Source organism: Choloepus didactylus, chromosome 17 (genome assembly GCF_015220235.1).
Source record: "Choloepus didactylus isolate mChoDid1 chromosome 17, mChoDid1.pri, whole genome shotgun sequence".
In the NCBI taxonomy this organism is placed as follows: domain Eukaryota; kingdom Metazoa; phylum Chordata; class Mammalia; order Pilosa; family Megalonychidae; genus Choloepus; species Choloepus didactylus.
In genome coordinates, this window is record NC_051323.1 from 63,095,871 (window position 1) to 63,119,797 (window position 23,927).

The window sequence follows — 23,927 nt, forward strand, 5'->3', positions numbered from 1 at the left end:
AAGTCCTTCTGATGGGTGGAAAGAGGCCCAGCCGGGGGCTCCCGACGCCCAAACAGAGCCCAGCTCCACAGCCGAGGGGCTGGGGCATCACCTCACCTCCTCGGACTCAGGGTCTTGATCTGTGAAACTCTAGGTTGAACTATATGAACTTACTGTTCTTGGTCAAAGATGGGTCCATATTGGCAATTTCATGTAGTTCAACCTAAGGGACTACAGATTCTGGAAGCCTATTTTGGGGTAACATTTTATTACTTAAGATATTTGAGAGGGCTTAGGCTCAAGTAAATCTGCTCTCTGGGTGGGACACAGGACCCCCCTGGGGACCAAGCCTGGGGGGCTGCTTCGGGGTTCCCACAGTGAGTCGAATCATCACTGGATTGAGGGGGTACAGGTTCCCCTCACTTCCTGAACTCACACTATTTGAGCTCAGTGTCACACAGGTGCTGATAAATTTTTGGATGAATCCCTTGCAATCTCAAACTTAGGAACCAGATGGATTCAGAAAATGAAAAATGCTCCAGCTTTCAAACTCATCGGCAAACTCAGGAATGGAATAGATGTAGACAGTGAGAATATCTTGCAAACTAAATCCTCAGAGACGTTCCATGGCTGTAGGCTCCTGTTCACCGACCCCGGCATCACTGTCACTGAGGATGCACGTGCACCCCTTTCTCCTTACCTCTCTCTGGGCAGCGGCTTGGGCTCGGGGCGGATAGCAGCCATGGACAGAGGTGCTTGCCGAGAAGGGGACAAGGAGAAGTTCAGATCCAAGGAGCCCGTCTTCCTGTGCAGCGGCTCCATTCCCATCGCGCCCTGCATCTCGCTCTCGATTGGGCAGGACCCCGCCCTCCCGTGGCTGGACAGGGAGGAGATCTCGGGTCCCACCGCGCCCTGGAGGGAGGCGTCCATCACCACTTGGGGGTCGTGGGTCGGAGAGACAGACGGCGGGGAACGTGACTTCTTTTTGGTAGATGCCCCTGCTAGAAGTTTCAGCAGACCGCTCTTCTTCTCCTTCTGGAAAGACAGAAAATTGAAACCAAATGAGTTAATGCTTCCAAATTCCCTTGCTATTAGTGAGAGGGGGTAAGTATAATCCTATTTGAAAACTTTTAAAAAATAACCTTGTTAAGCTAGTTAGAGGAATAAAACAAAGCGAAGAATCAAAGCTGTTCTCTTTCCTTTCTTCTTCTCCTTCCTTCCCCAAAGCCTGGCAGAAACGTCCAGAACAGATCCATGAGGCTCCGGGGGCAGGGGACGTGGGTCGGGCTGGACGGGGCGTTCCCAGGAGTGGGTGCTGCGGGATTGCCGTTCCAGAGGAGGAAGCACGGCATCCTGCACCTCAGGGCCTTGTTCCAGCCTGGCAGCCTTGTTTTGCTGTGTCAGAGGAACCAGGAATCAATATAATTGGGTTTCTCCTTACCCAGTTCTTCTAAGTGGACTTTGCAGGACCGGTGACGTGGCCTCCTGTGCGTTGTTCCTGACTGGACTTCCCAAGAATTCGGAGACCATGGGTGGGGTCCCTGCTCTTCGGGGGAACGTGCCCTTCACCCAACTGTGGCCTCACGTTATGTTTCCCTTTTGGCGAGGCCGGCTGGGGCCTGCTTTCCGTGCTGACTTTGGATCTGAAGGGACCCATTGCTCTTTATTGAAAACTCTAGTTTCCCACTTTTTGCCAGTGAGTCCCGTATCACTTCCTGTTAGCATCAAACATTTTTAAAAGAAAACGTCAGGGCTCTGCAGCCCAGCTGGGGGATTAATTACTCTATAGGGCGCTTCCTGAGATAAGCAACCCTCACCTCCTGGGTTAACACAGCTAAAGCCCCTGCATCCCCGGGCATAAGTTTCCTTTGGAAACCCTGGGCGGCATTTTAGGAAAACTTTCCTCGGCACAAAATGATTTGTACCACACAGGAAATTCTGCCGCGTGGGTGTGCATGTGTGCGAGCACGTGTGTGTGTGCATGTGTGAGTGTGAGCATGTGGGTGCGTGTGTGCATGCAGCTCACACATTCCCCGGGAGAATCATTTGCAGATGAGGGAGGACTGCTTGGGCCCGAACAGAGGGCAGCACTTCAGGAAGAAACCGCTTCCCCAGGAGGTCACCGGCTCCTCCCGGCCGCCCCCTGCCAAGGGCTCCGTGAGCACACGTTTATTCAGGCTGTACTAACCCCCCCACGCCAGCCACTGACAGCAGCGGGAGGACCTGGAGTGCCCTGCTCCTTGGTGCACTTCGCCCGCATTCTCTCACTGGCGAATATCCTGGTTAAGCTTCACCCTGGCGAGCAGCTGCCCTATAAGGGCTATCATGGGCTGTGCCAACATTCGGGCTGAGGTCAGTCACACACAAACCATTGAACTAACCAGAAGGAATCTGCCCTTACAATCATGAGGCCCTGACGCAATATCACCCAAACCCCTCTCCAGGTTCATCACCCACTTCCTGTTCTCATAGACGGTTCCCCTCTGCACCTATCCCCAAACTGACCACCTCTGGCGGGACACCCAGCTCCAGACCCTTCAGCTGCATGTCACAGACTCAGCACCCTCTTGGCTCCAAAGGAGGCTTCTTGGATTGAGCCTTACTTTGTGTTGAAACAGAGCAGATGCTCAACAAGGAGCTGGTGATGCTGGAGGGCTGGGCTGGGGTCGTGAAACCAAGCCAAGATAGGTGGCCCAGCCAGCGTCCTTGGTGACTTGGACTGGCCATCATGCCACCAATTCTGTCTGAATTCTATGCATCGTTATGAGTGAACAGGGGTCTCATCCTTTGGGCTCTCTCAGCAGTGGCCTGTGGTGCCCTACATGGAAAGTGTTTAAAATATTGTCCACTGACTCTCCAAGAACATAAATTCCACATGAGAGAAAGATAACTGTATTTGGGACTGGGCCTCAGATATGAGTGTGTATGTGTGTGTGTGAAAGACACAATGCGTGTGCACAGAGGTGGTTTTATAACACCTTGCTTGCCCTGGAATTTGGATGTCTCATGACTTTCCCGGAATTCGTTTTTTTTTTCCTTCTTCGATGGAAGTTAAGTGGCAGGGGCCATGACGTAAAACGGTGGCAGTGTACAGAAGTCTGAAACTGTGGCCACTAGGGCAGTGGTGGCTCCTGAGGGTCCACTTTGGGCTCACCTGACCTGAATGTGGCTTAGATAGAAGATCTCTTCTTCCTGTCTTTCCTAGTCCATGACAATGCTCTCTCCAGCCGGACGTGACTGCCTGGAATTCACGGCTAGAACACCACTGGGGGAGTTGGTGGTGTTGGAACCTCCTCAAAATGCAAGTATCTGGGTGTGTGCATCACTGTACGCTAAACCATTAGCACCAATGAGAACAGAGTCACGGTATTCTCTATCCCTAGCAGAGCTATTGATAGAAGGGATGGAAGCAGATGTCTTAAACATGACCCATGATGAAGGAAGCCCAGCTTGGAGAAGTGGTGGGGGCCGGGGAAGGGCGGCCTGCGGGGTGACTCTGCCTGTTTCATTTCTCCTGGCTCAGCCCTGTTTGGACAACAGCTAGGAAGGGCAGCTTGGGGCAGCCTGACGACTGACTCCAGCGATCCCACCAACGGGGGGCACCAGGCAGCTGGCACGGAGACTGCCTCGGGGAGTCCCTGTTCCCCCAAACAGCTGGGGCTCCTGAGGCCTCCACAACTGCAGAGGTGCCTCACCCCAGCCAGCGGTGTGTGTCTGGCTCCTTGTGACGACAACCTCCAAGCAGGAGATGAAGGGGTGGGGGTCACCACAGGTGGGAGGGGAGATGGCGTCTGAGTGGTCTGGGGCCCTCTGGGCGATAGGGAAGAGTGGGCCCCCCCAAATGAACCAAGAGACCCACGATGACAACTAAACACCCCGAACACTGCTAGAATGAATATCAAAAAGGCAGAGCTACCAAACGAGACCTCTTCTAGCTACTAGTAAAATAGAACTGTGAAGCTGAATACCTCCAAACTTCAAATAACGCAATTGTCTATGTGTGTCTGTGTAACACCTATACACTCAACTACCTGCTGGATAGCCCCGAGGGGTGAGGACACTGTGCCACCTGATGCCCTCAGGGGACCGAACCAGCAGGCAGGGCTTGGTTCTGGGCAGCCCACGAGGGAGGCAGCAGCTGGCCTCGGCACTCAGCGCTGCTTGGGGGCACTTCCCGGACTAGAGGGTGCAGTCTGAAGACACCCCTTGGCTGGCAAATACTCAGGGAGGGATCGCAGCAGCCACAAGGCACTGGTCCAGCCCATGGCGCCTCGGGGCCATGCTGTTGTATCACTCCTGGCAGCAGTGCCAGGGAAATCTTGTTCATGACACGTAAATCTAAGATACATGTGTCCAGTGAAGATGTGCCCCTGCGTCCCGTGGGAGACTCTGGCAAGTGGCCAGGTTAAAAGATTTACATCTGGTTAAGTATTTTTAAATAGGCATCAATCACCATCACTCCCGGCTCTACCACATTCATTAATTCTCAGCTACATTAAAAATCTAGTGCCCCCAGACCTCTGGCTAGATATAATATATAAATGGAAGAAGATCTAATTAAGACATACTCATATCTGCCTCCTGGAGAAGATTTTGGAAGTGAAAACACAGTACTTCCTAAGAGCCTTCAGCAGGTTAACAAGGAGAGGGAAGTCACCAGCTCACGGAAGTCAGAGAAAGCCCCACTGCCTTCGCCAGCCCATGCTTTCATAAGCGAGCAGAGGTGCTGCCAGCCTGCTTTCCTAAATGCATGTTTCTCCAGGGGGTGGGCTCATTTGGGGGTCAACCACTCCTACTCGTAGGCTCTGTACGGATGCTGGTAAGGGAGTTTTGGGAGTGATTCTGGAAGAGAAGGTATACGGTGCATCACACTCGCCTCTCGCCAGTGCTCTTGCAGTATCTGTGGCGACTTTCCCCTCCTCCTCCTTTCTCCCTCCAACTTCTACTGAGCATCATTCTACTGTGCATCACCCCAGGCCCTGGAGGATGTGCAGTAAAACAGGAAATAAAACCTAGAACAATCCACCAGAAAACATGGTGGTGGTATAAAGCACAGCATTCCCAAGTTTATCTCACCACAGAGACCTTCTTGGTGGAGCAACTCGAGGGGCCACACTTGGGGAAATGGTGGAGTAGAAGTGAGAAAAGAAAAGATACAATGGTAGCCAGGAGAAGGTTTGGGGGCCAACTCCACAACTGGGTGGGAGCTTGGTTAGGCTGGTGACAGGGGAAGGTGAAGGCAGGGCTGATCGCTGCGGATGTTCTGAAGGAAGCAACCACAAGGTCTGAGGACAGGCCGAAGCTAGAGAAGATTCCCAGGGGAGCATGGCGGCTGAGAACCACTGACCTGCAGGGTCAGCCCATCTGCTGGGCTCCTTCTCTTTCTAGCAGGCCAGGAGGGGAAGAATTGCAGCATTCAAGGCAGGGACTGGCTTTCCCGGGAGGCTTGGCTCTCCAGCAGTGCCTCTCGACAGGGGACGATTTTGCCCCCTAGGGACATTCGGCACCGTCTAAAGACATCTTTGGTTGTCACAACCTTTTCCTGCCCAACTCCTTTTCCTCCTTCACACCAGCCTGGATTAGTTTTCATTCTCTTCTAGTCTTTCCCTCTAGAACAGAAGCTTTGGGGGGACAGGAGCCATGTTTACTCTTCATTGCTGCCTCCCCATGGCTTAGTACGGGCCTAGAACACAGCCGGCGTGCAACACGTATTTGTCAAATGAATTAAATTCAATATGAAAGCTCTCATGTCTCCTTATGGAAGTGTCCTGTCTGCCTCGTGAGCAGAGAACAGACTCAATCAGCAAACATTTGCTTGCAGGAGCTATGGAGTTTAAAAAAGCCCTGAACGGCATGGCCTACGCCTCGACAGAAGGGACAGATGAAAAGAGAGAAGACAAACCCCCCACTCTATTTTTCACTTCTTAATCATCTTCCCATTGGACCACTTAGAATGTGTGCAGTAACGTTCCAAGCTTAACTGCTTATTTTGGAAATGGGTGGGGTGGGTGGGTGAATGTGATGGATAATTTTCCTGTTTCAGCGCGCCATGATTAAACGACTGATCATTTTCTGAATTTGACTTTGGCAAACACTGATGTATATCATAGCTGCAAAATCCTTTCCAAAATGTTCTCCTTCCAGGATGGAACTCTGCTAATGCCGTAAGCATCCAATTATTACAAATTCCTGTGGAATTTGGTGTATCAGGCGAGCATCATGCACACAGAATTCATGGAATATTTATACAGCTGTTCCAAGCACTTCTTCTGGTAGCCATCCCGAGTAATGCAGTTAAGAACTAGTTAATGGACACTTTGAGGGTGGTGGAGAAAGGTCTGCTGATTGATTATGGGGGCAATACCATGGGAGGATAAAAGGTTTTAGAGGACACAATTTATGGTCGATCTGGACTAAAAGTTTATATTAAGGAAAGATGAATTTGCTGGGATTTCCCTTGGGGCCTGGGCTAAATTAGCGACTTTCATTAACCCAGTGAGATGAGCTCACCGAATGGCTTCACTGTTACATTTGGGGGGTGGGGTCATTGTTTTCCTACACAAGTTTTCCAGCCAGCATTCTGCTGTCTCCATCTGCAGCTTCAATTCCCCCCTCTTGGGGCTGGATCACTTCCATCCCCATGATCCCTCTGAATGGCCAAAGTCCAGTCATTTCGGCTGCGCTGGGTGGACCCCAGACAGAGCTGTCTGAGCTGTTGGGAACAGAGTTCCTCCCTCGCTCTGACAAGTTCTGTCTTTGGAAGGGTGGTACATCTGCAGAGAATGGCGTCCTCGTCCTCCCCCAAAAGGGGTGACAGGACTATTGCCCCCCCACCTCTAGGAGGCCTTCTCATCCTCCCCAGTGCCTTCACCCCCTTCTCTGGTTGCAGCACGCATCACACCGTGTCACAGCGCCTGGGAAGGTGGCCGTGCAGCACAGGGGAAGGCCCGGCTTTGAGTCCCAGCTGCACTACTCACTGGGGGTCTTAGGCTGCCCGCCAGCCTCACTCTCCCTTCTCTACACCTGGAAGGAACCTGCTGCGGGATCACAGAGTTAAGATGACAAATGTAAAAGAGCTTTTTAAAACAACGTGTGCATCTTGCACGTATTAGGCAGTTGTGCTCTTTGGGGGATGTGTCTCCCTTACTCATCTTTGATATTAAATATTTTGCAAAATACCTGGACCCAGTTAATTCTCAGTACATGTTGAACAAATAAAATGAGCAACACATCCAAGATATCCGATTTACCACCATAAAGCCATGTCTCCCTGTGAACACTTCCCTCTACCTTGAGAGAACACGAGTACTAACACAGGGGTTCTCAAACTTCTGTGCTCTAACAACCAGCCGGGGAATTCAGTAAAACGGAGAAGTTTGGGCTGCACCCTCAAAGATGCTCATTTAGCAGATTCTGATTCTGAAATGGGGATAAAAAAGTGACTGTGGTTCAGAACACAAGAGTCTATCCTATGCAACCTGGTAAGTGATTTAAGAAGACCACTCGTGATGAACAGACACAGAGAAGGGACCAGCTTATTGGGAAGGTGGTAAAAGAAAGAAACTGAGGTTTATTGAGCACCTGCTATGTGCTGCAGTACAGAGAACATGCATGGTGAGTTTGAAGCAGTGCTTTTCATATCTGCATGTGGATGTGAATCACCTGGGAGCCTTGTGGAAACGCGGACCCTGATTCTGTAGGTCTGGGCTGGCAGAGATCCTGCCTGGCTGACAAGCTCCCAGGGGCCACTGCTCCGCTGCGGGCACAGCCAGAACAGGTGCTACCAGATGGGGAGGCCTCAACAGAGCAAAAGGCCGGAGGCGTGAAATGGGGCAAAACCAAATGTTCCAGCTGTTAGGCTGCACACCTAGATCTGAAAGGCTCTCTCAGCACGTAGATGGAACATTTTCAATATTAGATGCTCAAGAGCTAATGAGTTATATTAGGACATGCAGTCACACGTATACACACATGGGCACACCCTTAAAGAAAGTTACACTCTAAAAGAATTATCCTCTGGAAATCTAATATTAAAAAAGAGATATTTGAGGTTGTTCATTCATATTGTACTTAGTACAGGAAAACTGTACACAAATGGTAAAATTGATTGTGGTGATGAAAGCACAATTATATGATGATACTGAGAACAACTGATTATAACTGGATGATTGTATGGTATGTGAATACATTGCAATAAAATTGCATAAAAATGGTAAAATAATAGATTGTTGCTTTGATTAAGATAGGGACTTCTCTAGGGGCCTTAATTATTTTATAGAATATAAGTATCATTAATATCAAAACTGGGCAAAAGGAAAAAGAATTTAAAGCTTAAATTAATAACTATTGCCAGTTAAAGGTCAATTGGAAAGTATGGAAAATTGTCTCTGAAATTATAAGAAGCCAAAGGGAATAGAATTTGATTCACACAAAAAAAGACAATAAACTTTCCAGGGGTATAATTTATTTTGTTAAAGTGAAGTAAACCTGTAATGTGATCTATAAATGCCACATTTTATCAAGTCGGCTCCTTTTTAACCCAGGCTAAAAGAGGTGGCCATGACACAAATTTTCTCAAACAAATGTATCATCTTAATTCTTTCTTGCTTTGGGCAATATTTAAAATTAGTTTGTACTGGTTGGGCACACATGGACTGGTGGGCCAGGCAAGGTGAGAAGTGTGTAGAAATGGACTTATTTGAAAAGTTTACCCCTGATAACCCAGGAAATCCTCAATCTGCAGAACCCAAAACTGATTGCACACATCAATGGTAAACCTGCTTTTTCTTTCAATGTCAGAAGAGAGGCTGAAAGGTAATTAGCTTTGAGAATAAAGGATTAAACCCAATCACACATTTTCACTTTGCCAGGTTCCCAGAATGATATTTGCGTGAGCTAAGACCCAGGAGATAGTGGTTATAGGTTAAATAAGTTCAGAACATGCGTCAACCCTCAGTAAATTGGGAACATTGCACACAGTCAGAGAAAAGCATAGAACACTGTTACTACCAGTCACCTGGGGCGTGGAGAGATTGGAGGGAAGTAGAGGGGCAATGTTTAGCTTTCATTAGACACTTCTGTATTGTTTGACTTATTATGTCAAATGGGTTTCTTTGTAATTTAAGAGCAAAAACATAAAAAAGAAAAAAGTTGCAACTTTCTGATTGGAACACAATGGTAATAGATATAATCCCTGGGGTGTATGGATGAGTCAGAGAGAATTTTTGCTGTTAATTAGCATATGGGAAGGAGGTGATGCCATATGAGGTGGCAGTTCAAGGGGCCTTGAAGGCTGGGCTGATTGGGATGTGATGAAAAGGGGTGTGTTGGTGGGTGACACACTCCAGGGGAGAGGAACAGAAGGGTCTGGCCAGAGTGTGGGGTGCACTTAGGGAAGTGATGCCAGGTGAGCTCAGCAACGTAGGTTGGCAGATGTCAGCAGGCGCTGAGGGCCATCCTGGGGAGACTGGAATCCAGCTGGTAGAAGCTGGGGACCTGCCCAAGCTTGTGAGCAGAGGCTTGGCTCAGGAGGTGGAGGCAGGGGCTGGGGGGACAGGAAGGGCAGGAGGCAGTCTGCAGAAGGAGACCGCCGTGGACTGGGCAGTGCTTCTGAGGATCTGAGCCAGCCTGAGTGGGGTACGGTGGAGCCACAGATGGTGATGGGGAAGGTGCAAGAGAAGGCTGCAAGAGGTGAGGAGAAGTTTAGAGGGAAGGTAATATCAACTCCTTTCAGCTGGAAAGGAAGAAGCCCATGGAAATACTAAGTGGAGAGAGAAGTCCATCCAGGGGAGGAGGCTGTGCCTGTTTTTTTGTTGTGTTTTTTTTTTGTTTTTGGAAGCTCAAACTGCTGTGTTGGTCAACAGCTGAAAAGAACTTCCTTCTTGTCCACGCGACAGACTCTTATCCCCCTAGCCTTGACTTGGTGCCAAGTCCTATGCTAATTCTTACCCTTTAATGACCTGTCAGCAATACTTGGGCTGACACAGCAGACGGAAAGAACGTCAAAGGAAGCAAAATGAGTTCAGCAAGATGGTCAAATAATTCTATATGCCACAGAATTCTATAGGCAGTCAGGAAAAACGGGGACAGATATCAAAGGCCTACAGGAAGGTCAGAGCTCAGAGGAGAGAGGACTTTTCATTCCTCCTGTGAGGATTAGAGTGAAATCCAGCTATACTTTAGGAAGTTGCTGGTGAGACCGAAATGTGTTCCGAGGCGTAATCCACATGAGCTTGGCATGACAGAGAATGCTGGAGGATTTAATGAGCCTTTAGATATTCACAATTGAAAAAAAAAAAAAAAAAAAAAAGCAAAACCAGAAGGACAGAGGGAAACATTGTGTCCTTATCTTTATTGAGACTGGCTTCCAGGCAGCAAGTTCCACTTGGAGGCTTTCTGATTGGAATTTTATGTTTGGAAACTTTCCTGTGGGAGATGGGGAAAGGGTAATTAAAAGCTATGCCCTGTTAAAATTTTGACGGGGAAAGGGCACCTATCTGGTTATGGCTGAAAACAGTTATTGTAAGAATGGAGAAGGTTTTATAACAATATAAATATGCAATGCATTTTCAGAAAGGGCAGAGGAACCGGAGATCTATAATGAATAACGAAGAAGAAGTTAACAAGCTAATTAAAAGAGATGGAGAAAGTGTGCATTGAGCTATTGGGTATTTTAAGCATTAAAACACGTCTTTAAAAATACCGCTCTCACCAAAGACAGAAGATAAAGAAAATTGAGTCATGACCATAATGAAGAATGGGAAGCAGTGGATAAAGAGGCTCCCATCAGATTAGACCCTTCCTGCTTCTGGTTTTGATGGAAGAGGATGAAGAAGAGATACCTGTCACTCATGAGGCTTTTCTTGCTTTTGTTTAGTGCTTTTCTGCCTGTAGCACCAGGCTGGGCACTTTCAAAAAGGAGCTAAAAGGACAGAAGAAAAAGCAGGAGTTGAAGGGTATCCGAGGACTTCAAAGCAGAGCCTCGGGTCTCCCCTTGCCAGACCCGGAAAGGGAGTAGAGAACAAATCAACACTGCTCTCTCTCCTCTTTCATCTGGGTTACAAAACTCAGGCACTGGGCCCGGAAAGTGGGTTAGGATGAAAAGAGGAATTCAATACAGCGTGGAAGAGCTCCTGAATCTGCAGACGTTGTCTCCCTGAAGAACTTCAAGATGACAGCCCAGGTCAGGGATGGTTTATAAGTACATGATATTGTACAAGCTTTGGAGCAGACAGAACTGGGTTTCCATCTCATTTATTAGTTGGAATGGATTAATGTTGAGCAAGTTACATAACTGTTTTTAGCCTCAGTTTCCTCATATGTAAAATGTAGATACCTCCATGGACTATAGAGAGATTGTGATGATAATTATTCTGACAATGCTGTCAACTAGGCACATATATACTTGCACATCCGTAAGTTCATTTAATTCTTAAAATAGCCTAATAGAAAAAAACGGAGGCTCTGAGAAGTTTAACAATGGACATAGGGTAACTCAACTAGAAATTTGCACAACCTGGACTTGAACTTGGGACTTCACAATTTTAACCACTGTCCTATAGCCTTGTCAGGAGAACTAAATAAGACAATGCATTAATACACCAAAGTGCTGCCTGGCACATAGTAGGTGCTCAATAAATGGTAGCTGTTCCTGTAATACACTGCTCAGGTTTTCATCTGTTTAAATAGTTTCACAGATGGTCACTGAGGTATTTATATAGAATGATTATAGAACTAACCATGGTAACAGGATAAAACAGTGGTCTGGCCAATTACTTATTGACTTTGTGACTTAGGCAATTCTCTTTTTTGTGCTTCTTCTTCAAAATGGGATCATTAAAATAGTAGCCACCTCATGGTATTTTTGGGAGGGTTAAATGAGAGTCTATACATAAAGCACTGAGCAATGTGCCTGGCACACAGCAGGCTCTCAATATATATCAGCTGCTCTTTTTCCTAGTTATGGTGGCGATATTTATTCATCCATTTGCCTGTCCCCTCAGCCCGCATTCACTTCCCAGGAGCACAGGAGCTCAGAGTCATCAAAGCCTGGCTAGTGTTTTCACTCATAAAAGAAGATGCAAATAAAGACTAAAAAGCCAGCCACTCATCTGTGGTCCTCTGGTAACCTCCCGTACAATAACAGGCTGAGAACATTCTCTAAGTCCCCGAAACAGCCCAATATTCCTGACCAATCACAGAGGCTGGGCCACATCTGAGCTCCAAACTTGCAGAAACACATTTGTCTCTGGCCTAAGGGCAAGAACATTTTAAGAAGCGCAGCTCCCACAATAAATATGTTGTTTCTTCACGTTTTGCTCAAACTCTTAGCTGGATGGTAAGCAACAGGTGCACGTCCCAGCTTCCAGGATTTGTAATAAATATACTGACAACACACCGACTAGAATCGGAGTGCAAAAAAAGACCTTGGCACGGGACCTATTTCAGCTGGGCCACTTGTCACCCTGAACGTGACAGAGCCTCCTTTTCAATGACATCTCACGGGCACTGGCATTTCTCATCTCCTCCCATGGAAATGTTTTCCTCGCCTGGGTCTCTCAACACTGTTTTATTCTTTCTTCTCCTACCTTGCTGAACAACTGTGTGATTATTCTTGCCAGCTCTGCTATTTTCTCCTGGCCCCTGAATGTAAACCCTCCGCAGGCCCCCTGTCCCTCAGCCTCCCGTTAATATTCTCTTTCCTCTGCCTGAAGCCATGAGACAGGTTGGCACTTCCATTCTTGCATCTAAGAAGAAGCATCTGTTGCCCCAGTGCCTCATATGAACTCTAAATCTTTTTTTCTGCAACTTCATCTAGACTTTTTTTAAGGCACAAATCACACAAGTATAAAACCACCAAAAATCGCTGGACGCTCTGCACTGGAGGACCTGGGGAACTCCCCCCCCCCCCCAATCCGGCCATTGGCTCAAAGAAGCCAGAGAGGACAGTGTCCCCAGCTCCTGTGCCCCAGGCCCCAAGCCGCCAGGAGAGCCCAAGAAAGCAAGCAGCAGGGCAGCAAGGTCAAGATGGGTTCTGAGGACTAAAATTCGCACCATGATTTACACTTGGGTAGTGGCCCTGGCGCTGTGCTTCTTGCCTCCATCCTCCTCATCAATGGCCTGAAGGACTCCGCACCCGGATGGAGGCTCGATTTTCCCCACCTTGCAAATTGATAGCGGCCAGTCTCCAGGCCTCCTTGTTTACTCCACTTGTTTATATTTTTGCAGATCTTTCCCCTGTACAAAGGCCCTACTCTAAGTTGTTCTTGTTTACTTCCTCAGGTGAGCGGGGTCCTCTCAGCCTCACCCCACCTTTATTTTACAGGGGAGGAAACAAGCCAAGCAAATGAGCAAGGAGGAGGCGTAACCATTTCTCGATCATCTCCCAGACGCTTGGCGCTGTGTTCTGTTTCTATTTCAATGCACCTACGTGTATGACTGACTGGGGGATCTCATTCAAGAGGTCAAGTTCAGAGAGGTCAAGTGACTTGACCGAGGTCACAGGGTGGAATTGGGTCTCTAACTGCCGAACCCCATGCTTTCTCTACCCTGCCACACTGCCTACCGTTTCCACTGCCAGTTTGTAAAGTGCTGAATGAATAAATGAATGGATGGGGGATTTATTCTTTCATCATCCTGGAGTCACCAAGAGTCCTCTGGCTTGGCTCTCTCCTGTCTCTAATCCACCCTGCACACCATGGCTGGATCGAAGTTCGGAAACTGTTGCTTTGTGTTTGCTGAGTCTGCTTTGCTTACTGGCCCCTGAAAACAATTTCACCTCCAAGGCTGAACCGGCCCGAACTCTCCCCTAAGTCCCACACATCCTTAAGATTAAACCTCACCTTCCAAAAGGCAACACTGCCAGCCCTCGAGGCCTTGCCCTCTGCAAAGGCTGGGGATGACACCCCCTCACTCGCCGGCATTGGGGATGATAGCCCCTCACTCGCCGGCATCGGGGATGACACCCCATCACTCGCCGGCATCGGGGATGACAGCCCCTCACTCACCGGCATCGGGAATGACAGCCCCATCACTCGCCGGCATTGGGAATGATGCCTCATCACTTGCCAGCATCGGGGATGACACCCCCTCACTCGCCGGCATCGGGGATGACAGCCCCTCACTCACCGGCATTGGGGATGACACCCCATCACTCACCGGCATCGGGGATGACACCCCATCACTCACCGGCATTGGGGATGACAGCCCCTCACTCGCCGGCATCGGGGATGACACCCCATCACTCGCCGGCATCGGGGATGACAGCCCCTCACTCACCAGCATTGGGAATGATGCCCCCTCACTCGCCGGCATTGGGGATGACACCCCATCACTCGCCGGCATCGGGGATGATGCCCTGTCACTCACTGGCACTGGATGCGGAGCCTCCCTGCTGGCTACTACCGTACCCATGTCAGCCACCCCTTCTCTCCGACTTGACAACAGGTGCCATCTTTTAGCCTCTCACGAGTTGTTCAATGAGTGTCACAATGACTTAGACCAGGGACCACGCCTCCACCCCCTGTGAAACTTTTTGGATGACAGATGTTGGGGTCACCCCTGAGATCCTAACTCAGTAGTTCTGGGTGGGGCACAAGTGATTCCTACGTACACCCGCCTTGTGACCCAAAGGAGGAAGGGAGAGCATCTCCTCGTCCCCTCCTCATCACTCACTTCCACCTCATCCCACAGGCTGTGTTGTCCTCCCTGAGGGCAGCAGCGGGGCTGCCTTCACCACCGGGTCCCCAGACACAGCCTGGGGCCAGCACCCCTTGAAGGCTGCTGAACACACGGGTCAGAGACTCAGGGCCTGTTGCAGACCCACATCCAGCTTCTCCAGCGGGGCTCAGGCCATTCTCAAGCCCTTAGGGCAGGGCAGGGCCAGCATCACCCAAAAGCCACAGGGGTCATCAGCTGTGCTCCTGTCATCGTCCTCCAAGGCTGCACACGTGCACGACAGATGGCCGCAGGCCCAGCCCACGATCTGCGAATGGAGAGTGGAAGGAGGAAATGCTCTAAAGCCTTCCTGGAGAGCATGCTGTGGGAAGGGACCTGCCCCAGGTCACCAGGAGGAGATGCTCACTTTGAAACGGCGAGACCAAATTAACGCTCTCCACGATGAAGGGAAAGGAAGGTAACGTGGCATCGAGGTAAAATCAGGGCCCTAGAGGCCGACTGCCTGGGCTCTAATCCAGCTTCTACCACTGTGTGACCTTAGATAAGTTCCTTAAATTTTCTGTGCCCCAGTTTCCTTGTCTATAAAATGGGGGTGATTATAATACCTACTGCATAGGGTTTTGTGGGGGTCAAATGAAATAATACACATAAAAGGCTTAAAACAGTGCCCAAACTCTAGGAAATGCCACACTGTATCTGCCATTATCATCCTCATCAATATTATTACAACATAGATATTTAGCCCCAAGGAAATACTGGACATCATGCTATCTTTTCGGAGAGGAGGTTTTAGTGGGAGCCATATCCAAGTATCACTCCATATTTACTTTTCAGTATGTTGGAAAAGAGAGTACTGCCTCTCTGTCAAAAGAAAAGCACCAGGGTCTTGTCTTTCTTTCTAAAACAATGGTTCTCAGTACATAGGGAGGCTGAAACCACCACATTAAAGCCCCTGCAGCTACACCTCCCACAGGCTGGGATTATGCATTGCCTAAGCAGAGGGGCTGCAGAGGCGGGTCCTGCCACCAAGCAGCAGGGACTAGAGTCCCAGGGCAATCTCTATAACTCACGGTCACAGGCTTAGTAAGTGCTAGAATGTGCAGGATTACTCCAGGGTTCTTAGCTGGTGGCCCACGGATGGCTTCTGGGGCCTGTGAAGCCCCTGCGATCATATGCAAAGTGGGAAGAGGGGTAGGGATAGGGCTTTGCCCAGGGTCTCACAGGGGTCTGGGCCCCCTCCCCCAACATTAACAAATTGATTATTTAATCCACTGGAAAAGCATGGAAACAAAGGTCCCAAGAATTTGCCCCGTGTGAGTGTACACGCCAACCACTGGTGGACCTTGGACTGGAGCCCTCGGTGGTGGAATCTTGGATGAGCTCGGCCAGCCCTGTCCCGTGGCTGCTTCGTCCTCTGCCTGATTGCATCGGGGGAATTTGAAGGCAAGACTCCATAGGGATAATGGGCAAAATAGAATTTATTTTTGTACTTAATTAAAAAGTACTGAACCGAGGGAGCTGTAGCAGACAAGAAATGTTCTGATTGAACTCAAGTTAAGAGGACAGGTCACAGAGCTAAACAGGGACCGTAGATCATGTGCCAAATTGTATTTTGTACATCTCTCCAAACAATCTCTCCTGTCCCACTTGCCCTTCTCACAGTGACTCTTCCCATCATGTAGTAAGATCTCCATCTCTTCTCCTTGTACCTGGGACACCTTTGTGAAGGCTTCAACTAATAGAGGGCAGTGGAAACATCACCATGTGACTTCTGCGACTGGATCATAAAGACAACACGAGCTTCTGTCTTGCTCTCTCGGATGCTCATTCTTGGAGCTGAGCCGCCAGGCTCTGAGGAAGCACAGTTAGGTCACAAGGAGAAACCACATGGAGAGGTCACAAGAAGGTGTTCTGACCCACAGTCCAGCTGAGGTTCCAGCATCAAGTGCTAAACAGGTGGGTGAAGACACCTCCAGATGGCCGCAGGCCCCAGCCAGCAAATCACCCCCAACCTTCAATCTTCTCAGCTGAGTCTCCAGGCATCATGGAATAGAGACCAGCCACCTGATCTGCATCCCACCCAGATTCCTGACCCACAGAATCCATGCACATAATAAAATGATTGTTGTTTTAAGCCACTGGGTTTTGAGGTGATTTGTTATGTAGCCATAGTAACTGGAACTGATTTCATTTTGACCTCTTATTAGTTTTCCCAATAACTCACTGTACCTGTACAATAAAACTGTCAGTATGAATATCTCACATATGAGCTTTACACACACACACACATACACACAATTTTTGATAAACAAGTGTGGGAAGGAAAAATGAAAGCACGTGCCAACAGACTTCCTTGGAGAAGTTTACAGAAATATTGGAAACATGTACAACTGAAGGCAAACCAGGCATCCAAATAATAGATGAGAAGAATTCTGCGAGGAAGGATGCCAAGATCTGAATTTCAATATATTTTTACTGGAAACATGAAGACTTCTAGATAACCTAATACAATCAAACCCAACAGTGGGATCATAAAAACCAACAAGATAACATTTCACACTGATGGGACATTTAGAGAGCAGAAGGCCCCTTCTTGATTTTAAGGCATCACTGAGAATTGAGATGGAAGGATTTTACTCAAAGGATGCATTTTTCAGAAAGCCCAGTGAATCCAAACCAGGCAAGTCTGAATGCGTCAGAGACAGATAGCTTTATGCGGAACGAGAGGGAAGTGAAGGAATGAAAAATACAGCCAGAGCCACAGAGATGGAAGTGTGAAACTTAACAAGGTCACCAGGCCATGAAAAGCATTTGAATTGCTGGTCCAAGCTATTGCCCCCCATTGGGCTGCAAATCTACCTCTCTGCAGGGTGGCTGCTGCTCAACCAGCTGAGAGCCCTGGGGGGTGGGGTGGGAGTGGGGGGCGCTTGCCTTCCTGTTGTCAACAGGACATTCAAAGGACCTTCTCCCCAGGAGTCTCTCCCAGCCTATGATCATTCAAGAAATGGTTCATTTCCAGAGATGGGAGGAGAGGACCCCACCAGCCGTGGGAGAGAGTTTCCACCGTGTCAGTCTGTCCCGAGGGAATGTGAACTCAGAAGAGCTTTGACCCCAACAGCTTGGTGTTCCGGTTTGCTAATGCTGCGCAATGCAAAACACCAGAGATGGATTGGCTTTTATAAAGGGGGTTTATTTGGTTACACAGTTACAGTCTTAAGGCCATAAAGTGTCCAAGGTAATGCATCAACAATCGGGTACCTTCACTGGAGGATGGACAATGTCGTTCCGAAAACCTCTGTTAGCTGGGAAGGCACGTGGCTGGCGTCTGCTCCAAAGTTCTGGTTTCAAAATGGCTTTCTCCCAGGACATTCCTCTCTAGGCTTCAGCTTCTTTCCAAAATGTCACTCTCAGTTGTTCTTGGGGTGTTTGTCCTCTCTTAGTTTCTCCGGAGCAAAAGTCTGCTTTCAAAGGCCGTCTCCAAAATGTCTCTGTAAACTGCAGTTCCTCTCTCAGCTCCTGTGCATTCTTCAAAGTGTCCCACTTAGCTGTAGCAAGCTCACTTGCTCCTTCTGTCTGAGCATTTATAGGGCTCCAGTGAACTAATCAAAGCCCACCCTGAATGGGTGGAGACACACCTCCATGGAAATTATCCAATCAGAGTTATCACCTACAGGTGGGTGGGGTGCATCTCCATGGAAACACTCAAAGAATTACAATCTAATCAACACTAATACATCTGCCTACACAAGATTACATCAAAGATAATGGCGTTTTGGGGGACATAATACATTCAAACCGGCACACTTGGATTCTCCCTCCTGGGGGATATGGGCCACAGGCAGAGGGCGGAGAGGCTCTGCCCTGCCCCAGGCCCTCGGCCCTGGCTGGTGAAAGAACTCCCTGCCCTTCTTGGAGGCCTTTGGGGATCAGGGTGTGGAGATAAGGATGGGGGGACCTCTGAAGGGAGCAGGATCCTGGCCGCCGGAGAATGAGTGGCGTGCAGCTGACCCTTTCTGCCTGCCATTTTTTTTTGGAGGGCAGAGGGTGAAGTGGCATTAGGGCATGAAGGCTATGCTTTCGCGGAGGATTGGGGAGCAATTTTCTCCTCTGGGCCAATTCCTAAGAGACATCAGCATGAGGTTCATGCAGCTGGAGACCCTCTGTTTATGGGGAAGAGGTTAAATGACAAGGATTTCAAGGTTTCCCCAAGGCTTATTGTCATTCAGGGTCAATTTCTTTATAATCATCTGTCAAGGCCACTGAGAGCCTGGAGGACACTTTAGAGGCCATTAGAGAGACCAGTATCTGTTAGTCCCTGACAAGGCAGAGCCCAGCTTAACACAAAGGTTCAAATAGGCTGTGTATTAGATCGCATTTTATGAACTGTCTAAAGAGTCTTATTGTAGTAAAAATATCTTATCTTTGAGTTACGCCACAATTTTCAAAGAACTTATGCTTACTTTATCTCATTCGATTGTCACCAAAACTCGGAAAGGTATTATCCAGCACCACCGCACAAAGTGCATTATGCCAGAGTCCCCTCAATGAGGGCATTATATTAGCATCTCCCATCCCCAGTGCATGATGCCAGCACCCCCTCAGAGTGCATTATGCCAGTGCCCCCCAAATGCATTATGCCAGCACCCCCAAGTGCATTATGCACCTTCTCCTCTCCCTCAAGTGCCAGCACTCCCCTAAGAAGGCTGTGCTGCTGGATGCTGACAGGCACGATGTGGGAGAAGACAGCTCGGAAAGCTGGGGTGGAAGGAAGGTCAACAGGCTTCTCGATTGCAGGCCTTTCTCAGCCCCTCGCTGTACCAATAAACCAGTTTTATTAGGAACTTTTTTTTTTTTTGGTAGGCCCAAGGTGCTTTTGAAAATGAGGATAAGGACTCTGAAGGTTTGGAAAGACGAGTGAGTTGGCAAAAACCACACGTATGCATGACCTAGCGCAGAAACAGGTTGGGGACCCAGGAGTCCCGATGCTCGAGTCCTGGCTCTAGAGACACAGCTGGTTTCTACCAGGGGTTCTCAACTAGGGGCAGCTTGGTGTCCCAGGAGACATTTGGCAAAGTGGTCACAACTGGGCTGGGTGCTGCTGGCCTCTAGTGGGTGGAGGCCGGGGATGCTGCTGAGCATCCTACCATGCAGGGGACATTCCCCCTCCCCATCCCCAGAAAAGAATTATCTGACCCAAATAGTGCCAGGCATGGGAAATCTGCTTTATATAAAGAGTATAAGGCTCTCCTGGACGGTCTGTTCCTGTCCCTTCCCCTACAGCCGTTTTGTGATCAAGTACAGATTGCAGACATTGGCTGGTGACCCTTCTGCACCCCGGGGTTGCCTCAGCATCTCATTCCTCTCCCAGCTTTGGCTTTTGAGCCAAAGAAAGCCGGAGACGCTGAGCTCTGAAGAGGGAAGCAGCAGAGCTGACTGCTGCTTTGTGTCAGTGGGGTGGACGGAGGTGGAGGGGTGAAGAGTTATCACCAGCAAAATGATCCAGAAACCCTTGTAGATTTACAGATAACATTTGAAAGGCACTATTTTATCTTCTGTGTCTCGGGAGGTGCTGCCTTTCTTGGGGCTGAAGTGGGCAGGCTTAGGACCGGCTCTCCGAAGGTTGCCGAGCTGCACCGCACTGAAAGAGCAGGCCCGTGGGCACACGCTGTCAGCTCATGCTTCTGCTCCCTGTCCAAGAGGGTAAAGAAATGCAGGTCACCGGAACCATCTGTATCTGTCTCGCTGTTTCCTGTGACAACAGCAAAGTATGTGTTGACACTTTGGATAAAAAGAAAAAGCCTGGAATCTGTTGTTGCTAAACGAAAGGGCCCGAAGTCCAGCCACGAAGCTTCCTGGGCTGTGCAAGTTCAGTCTCCCCCATGGCGGGTCAGGATGTTGCTGCTTAGCCATGGATGTGGCCCAGGCCTGTGTCAGTTCTGAGTTGCGTTCAGCATGCCCGTGTGTAGCCTGGGCGCCCACAGTGCTGTCTGACTGCAATCCAGGCCGCAGGCCACCTGGAGGCCTTGTGCATTGCTGCCACATTTTTCCAGAGAAGCACGTCTGCTGATCTTGATTGCATATTTTTTAATCAGTAGTGCACTGCATCTAATAGTGGAAGCAGCCCCCTCCCTCTCTCGGAACTCCAGTATGACTCAGGCAGGCAAACAGCAGTGATTAGCTTGATTTGTAGCCCCACTGACTCACAGCAACCCCAGAGGGTTTTCTTTTCTCAATCAGCCCGATATATAGCTATCAGACTCCTAACTTAACCCTTCCTCCTGCCCCCACAAAGAGCAGCCACAGAAAGAAGCTGCCCCGCACCCACCTCACCCAGTGGGCACGCCCAGGTGTGTGTTCTCGGGCAGCCAGGTGGCCGAGCCTCCCGGCATCTGTGTCTTCTGAGTACCTGTCAGTTCTGGAAACTCTGTCATCTCTCCCAGCCCCTTAGTATAAATCTCAAATGGAAGCCACGAACTCCCCAAAAAACAAGGGCGACTGCCCCATTTTATGAGTGTACTGTTCTCCAGCACCTTTGAAGAGAAAGATGAGCTCTAAGTGAATTGCCTGACTCCTAAGGGAGAAGGAGCATTCGTGTGCAAGGCTGCTTTGTCCCTAGGAGTGTGGGGGGGCTGGGTGGATAAGGGGGAGGGGCCTAAGTAAAGAAGTTATAAGACACCCTGGGAAAGGAAACATGCCAGGCCAAGGTGGGCGGATGTGCTCAGGAAGCTCTGGAGCCCCTGGGGGGGTTTGGGTGCCCAGGCACCACTCAGGCAGGCCTGCATCAGCCCCACTCTGGCCACTTAGGGCAGGCTTAGAAGTGAGAAGAGGTATTCTGGGGAGAGGGTGGGCAGGAAGGAGGAGACGGGGTGTGTGGACAAACCCCATGCCTTCTAGAAGCATCTGCAGGACACAGTGGCAAATAATCTCCTGCTTCTCCTAGAAGACGGGGTCCATGTTTCCTCCTGGCAATCCCTACTTATGCCTCATCTGGAAATCATCCCCTCTCTGAGACCCTGATTGAGCATTTTAGGAAGAATTTATTTCTTGCTCCTCCACTTCCTGCTGTCCCCTCCCTCTTGCAGTGACATTGCTCAAGCCTGCTTTATCATCTGCATTTGTCACTTCTACTCCCCTCCAACGGACCACGGGGGCCACATCTTATCAGTCCTCATGTCCACACCAGATCCTGAAGGTGGCCATTGAAAGCTTAATATTTGGAATACGATCCCTGACCTGCACTTGACAAGCAGACACAACCCCCTTGTGCAGCTTTCCCACAGGCAGAAGGGACATTTCCCATACAGGCAGGTTCCTGCACCTGTGTTTGAACTACAAGTTCTCACAGGTGCTTTGGCGTGGACTGGGGACAAGATCAGACCTGCCAGTTGTGTTCCTATTTCCAGGCAAGAAGCCATCTTTCCTAGGAAAATTCTGTAATAGAGCCTAGAATTAACTGAGTTTAATACTGTTAAATGAGGGAGGATGAAACTGCTGAGGTTTCAATTTTCTACAAATTCTTCTGGACTCAGCATCTGAGAAGCTGTAGCAACGCGTGACCCCCGTCTCCTTGCCACACCGTCCCACACCGTTATCTTTTCACTAAGGCATGAAAGGCGCCACCGACCCAGTAGAATTTATAGCATAACGTTAATTTCTTTAAAATTGCTGCAAGAACGTGGAATATGACTCCCGGGGAGGAATGCAGACCCGGCATCGTGGGACGGAGAACATCTTCTTGACCAAAAGGGGGATGTGAAAGGAAATGAAATAAGCTTCAGTGGCAGAGAGATTCCAAAAGGAGCCGAGAGGTCACTCTGGTGGGCACTCTTACGCACACTTTCGACAACCCTTTTTAGGTTCTAAAGAACTGGGGTAGCTGGTGGTGGATACCTGAAACTATCAAACTACAACCCAGAACCCATGAATCTCGAAGACAGTTGTATAAAAATGTAGCTTATGAGGGGTGACAATGGGATTGGGAAAGCCATAAGGACCACACTCCACTTTGTCTAGTTTATGGATGGATGAGTAGAAAAATAGGGGAAGGAAACAAACAGACAAAGGTACCCAGTGTTCTTTTTTACTTCAATTGCTCTTTTTCACTCTAATTATTATTCTTGTCATTTTTGTGTGTGTGCTAATGAAGGTGTCAGGGATTGATTTAGGTGATGAATGTACAACTATGTAATGGTACTGTGAACAATCGAAAGTATGATTTGTTTTGTATGACTGCGTGGTATGTGAATATATCTCAATAAAATGAAGATAAAAAAAAAATTGCTGCAAGGGAGATTAGGAAGAAGGTGGGATGGACTGAGATAAGAAACCTGAACTCCCCTGCTTGCTTTATGATGTGTCTGGGGCGTGCTATGGCTTTGTCCCATTAGGATCACTTTGCCTGGCATTTGGAATTCAAACCGGCCTTTGGCTTGTTTTCTGTAGAACAAATCCAATGTTGCCACAAGTTCTTAGATTAAACGGAATGCATTCAAATGCAATCACTGTAAAATCTGCCGTCCTTCTGAAGGATTTCTGAGATGGGAAGATAGATTAAATACATTATTATTTAGTCAGGTATGTCAAGCTCATGGCTGTGCTAATTTTTTAAAAAACAAAACAGATGGATGCAAATAACCTCATCCAGCCAGAAAGAAAGCGGACAGATAGGCTGAGTTATATACGGAAGACGCGCCAGGCTTCCCCAACACGATGCAGGGATTCTGAGGCAGCAGTTACGAATCAAACCTATTCTTTCCATGAACACTTCCTGTGGGTTCACGCATGCCAAGCTCTGAGGGTTGACTCTGCACACTCGGAGGGATGATTTAGATTTTCTTCCTGTCTTTGTTTGCCCTTTAAGACAGACAGACTGTTTCCAGGAAACGTGGGATGTGCACCCGACACAGGGACCACCTCAGAGACGGAGGTGAGGAAGGGCGCCGGCGGCCGGCTGGCTGGGATCCTCTCCTCCCCCACCGGCTGGGAAGCAGCCCAGACCACTGTCCAAACTTAAACTGACAACTGTTCTTAAGCACAATTTCTGGAAGGGGCCACAGCCCTGAGGTCACGGGTGGTTATTATTGTTAACACTAGAATGATGAGAAAAGGATGGAAAATTTAGAGTATCTGAGATATTAGAATCCAGGTCTCTACAGGTCTCTACAGTTCTGTTCTTTGTTGAATAACCAACATAATCATGGAGAAAAACATCATACTTTTTAGACCAAATTACCTGGACTGGCTGTTCACACAGCTCCCACCTTCCGGATAGT

The 23,927-nt window shown here is 48.8% G+C and overlaps 1 protein-coding gene across 3 annotated transcripts in view; it reads right to left on the reverse strand.

Moving 5' to 3' along the window:
* SH3RF3 (SH3 domain containing ring finger 3) overlaps nucleotides 1-23,927 on the reverse strand; it is a 410,554-nt gene that overhangs the window by 23,471 nt on the left and 363,156 nt on the right. For all 3 annotated transcript variants that reach the window (XM_037807811.1, XM_037807809.1, XM_037807810.1), the window contains one exon: nucleotides 680-1,014. In XM_037807811.1, the coding sequence (XP_037663739.1) occupies nucleotides 680-1,014 (335 nt within the window). The remainder of the gene's footprint in view (nucleotides 1-679; nucleotides 1,015-23,927) is intronic.